The sequence below is a fragment of the Lagopus leucura genome, unplaced genomic scaffold (assembly GCF_019238085.1).
Source record: "Lagopus leucura isolate 7727_CA_CO unplaced genomic scaffold, USGS_WTPT01 1087-0_obj-0_obj, whole genome shotgun sequence".
Classification (NCBI taxonomy): Eukaryota; Metazoa; Chordata; class Aves; order Galliformes; family Phasianidae; genus Lagopus; species Lagopus leucura.
Genome location: NW_024969261.1, coordinates 1 through 1,031, shown reverse-complemented (window position 1 = coordinate 1,031; position 1,031 = coordinate 1). Strand labels below are relative to the sequence as shown.

General features: G+C 54.8%; 1 protein-coding gene across 1 annotated transcript; it reads right to left on the bottom strand.

The window, feature by feature from the left end:
* Positions 1–51: 51 nt before the first annotated feature.
* Positions 52–1,024, bottom strand: LOC122194083 (ubiquitin-conjugating enzyme E2 Q1-like; the record flags this gene model as incomplete). Its single annotated transcript, XM_042895000.1, has 3 exons — positions 52–273; positions 370–460; positions 952–1,024. Coding segments are annotated over 3 exons (227 nt in total), but the record flags the coding sequence as incomplete, so codon positions are not given.
* Positions 1,025–1,031: the final 7 nt, after the last annotated feature.

The window sequence follows — 1,031 nt, the reverse complement described above, 5'->3', positions numbered from 1 at the left end:
CCCCCCCTCCGTGGCTCTGCAGGTGAGCTGTTTGCTCAAACCAAAACCAACAGAAAGCAAGGAAAACCATCTGCCAACACTGACCACGCTTCCCAGGAAGGCTGCCACAAATGTATTAAAAGTAACAAAGCTGCACATTGCTCCTCACTCTCATGAAAACTGCCCCGGGAAGCAGAGCTGGAGAGCTCTGTGAGCAGAACCAGCAGCTACTTACCCCCCTGACAGCACTGGGGACACAACCCTTACGAACGGTGGATCGAAAGGAAAGTTATCCTGGAACGAGAGAAGGGAAACACGTTGAGAAACGTCTCCTCTGGTGGCTGAGGGCAGCGGGCGCGCGTCGAGGACGGCAGGTTCGAGAAGCCTTACTTTAAAGGAGAAGTTTAGGAGGATGAAATCTGTTCCTTCTTTTTCTTTGAGGATCTGGAGATCGTTGTGCAAAGCGCTATCCTCGTCAACCCTGTTGGAAGGGAAACCCAGAGGCTCAGAGCGGAGGTGATGCACCTCAACTCAGCCACGCTCGCTGCCGCTTGGAGCCCAGAGCTCCCCTACCTGCACAACCCGGCTGCCACGGGGGCCCTGGGTTCACACCCAGAGGGCAGTGACAGCACGCGCTGCCAGCATTCTGCTCCCGGTTTCCAGAGAAGACCATCACACCCTTTTTGCATGCCAGCTTAAAAATAAAGACCGCCCGGCCCAAGGGAAAGGCAGCACTGATGTCTGGAGGGTGTGAGAGCTCGGGGTTTTGCCTGATGCACCTCTTCCAGGACTCTAGGAACAGCAGACAGACTCGCAGAGCCCTCAGATTAGCTCATCTTTCTCTGGAGAGAAGTCAGCTGCCCACAAGACTAAGAGGTCAACCCAAGCTCTGCCCTGCTCGCTGCCCCCTGCTCGCTGGGGATGTTTTGGTCCCACCACCAAGATTCCGCCATCCCAAACCGTGCCACCTACTTCAGGAGTTTGACGTTCCAATCGTACAGGCTGTCGTTCACTAGTTCGACTGCATAGTATCCTGCAAGGCAAAAAAAAAA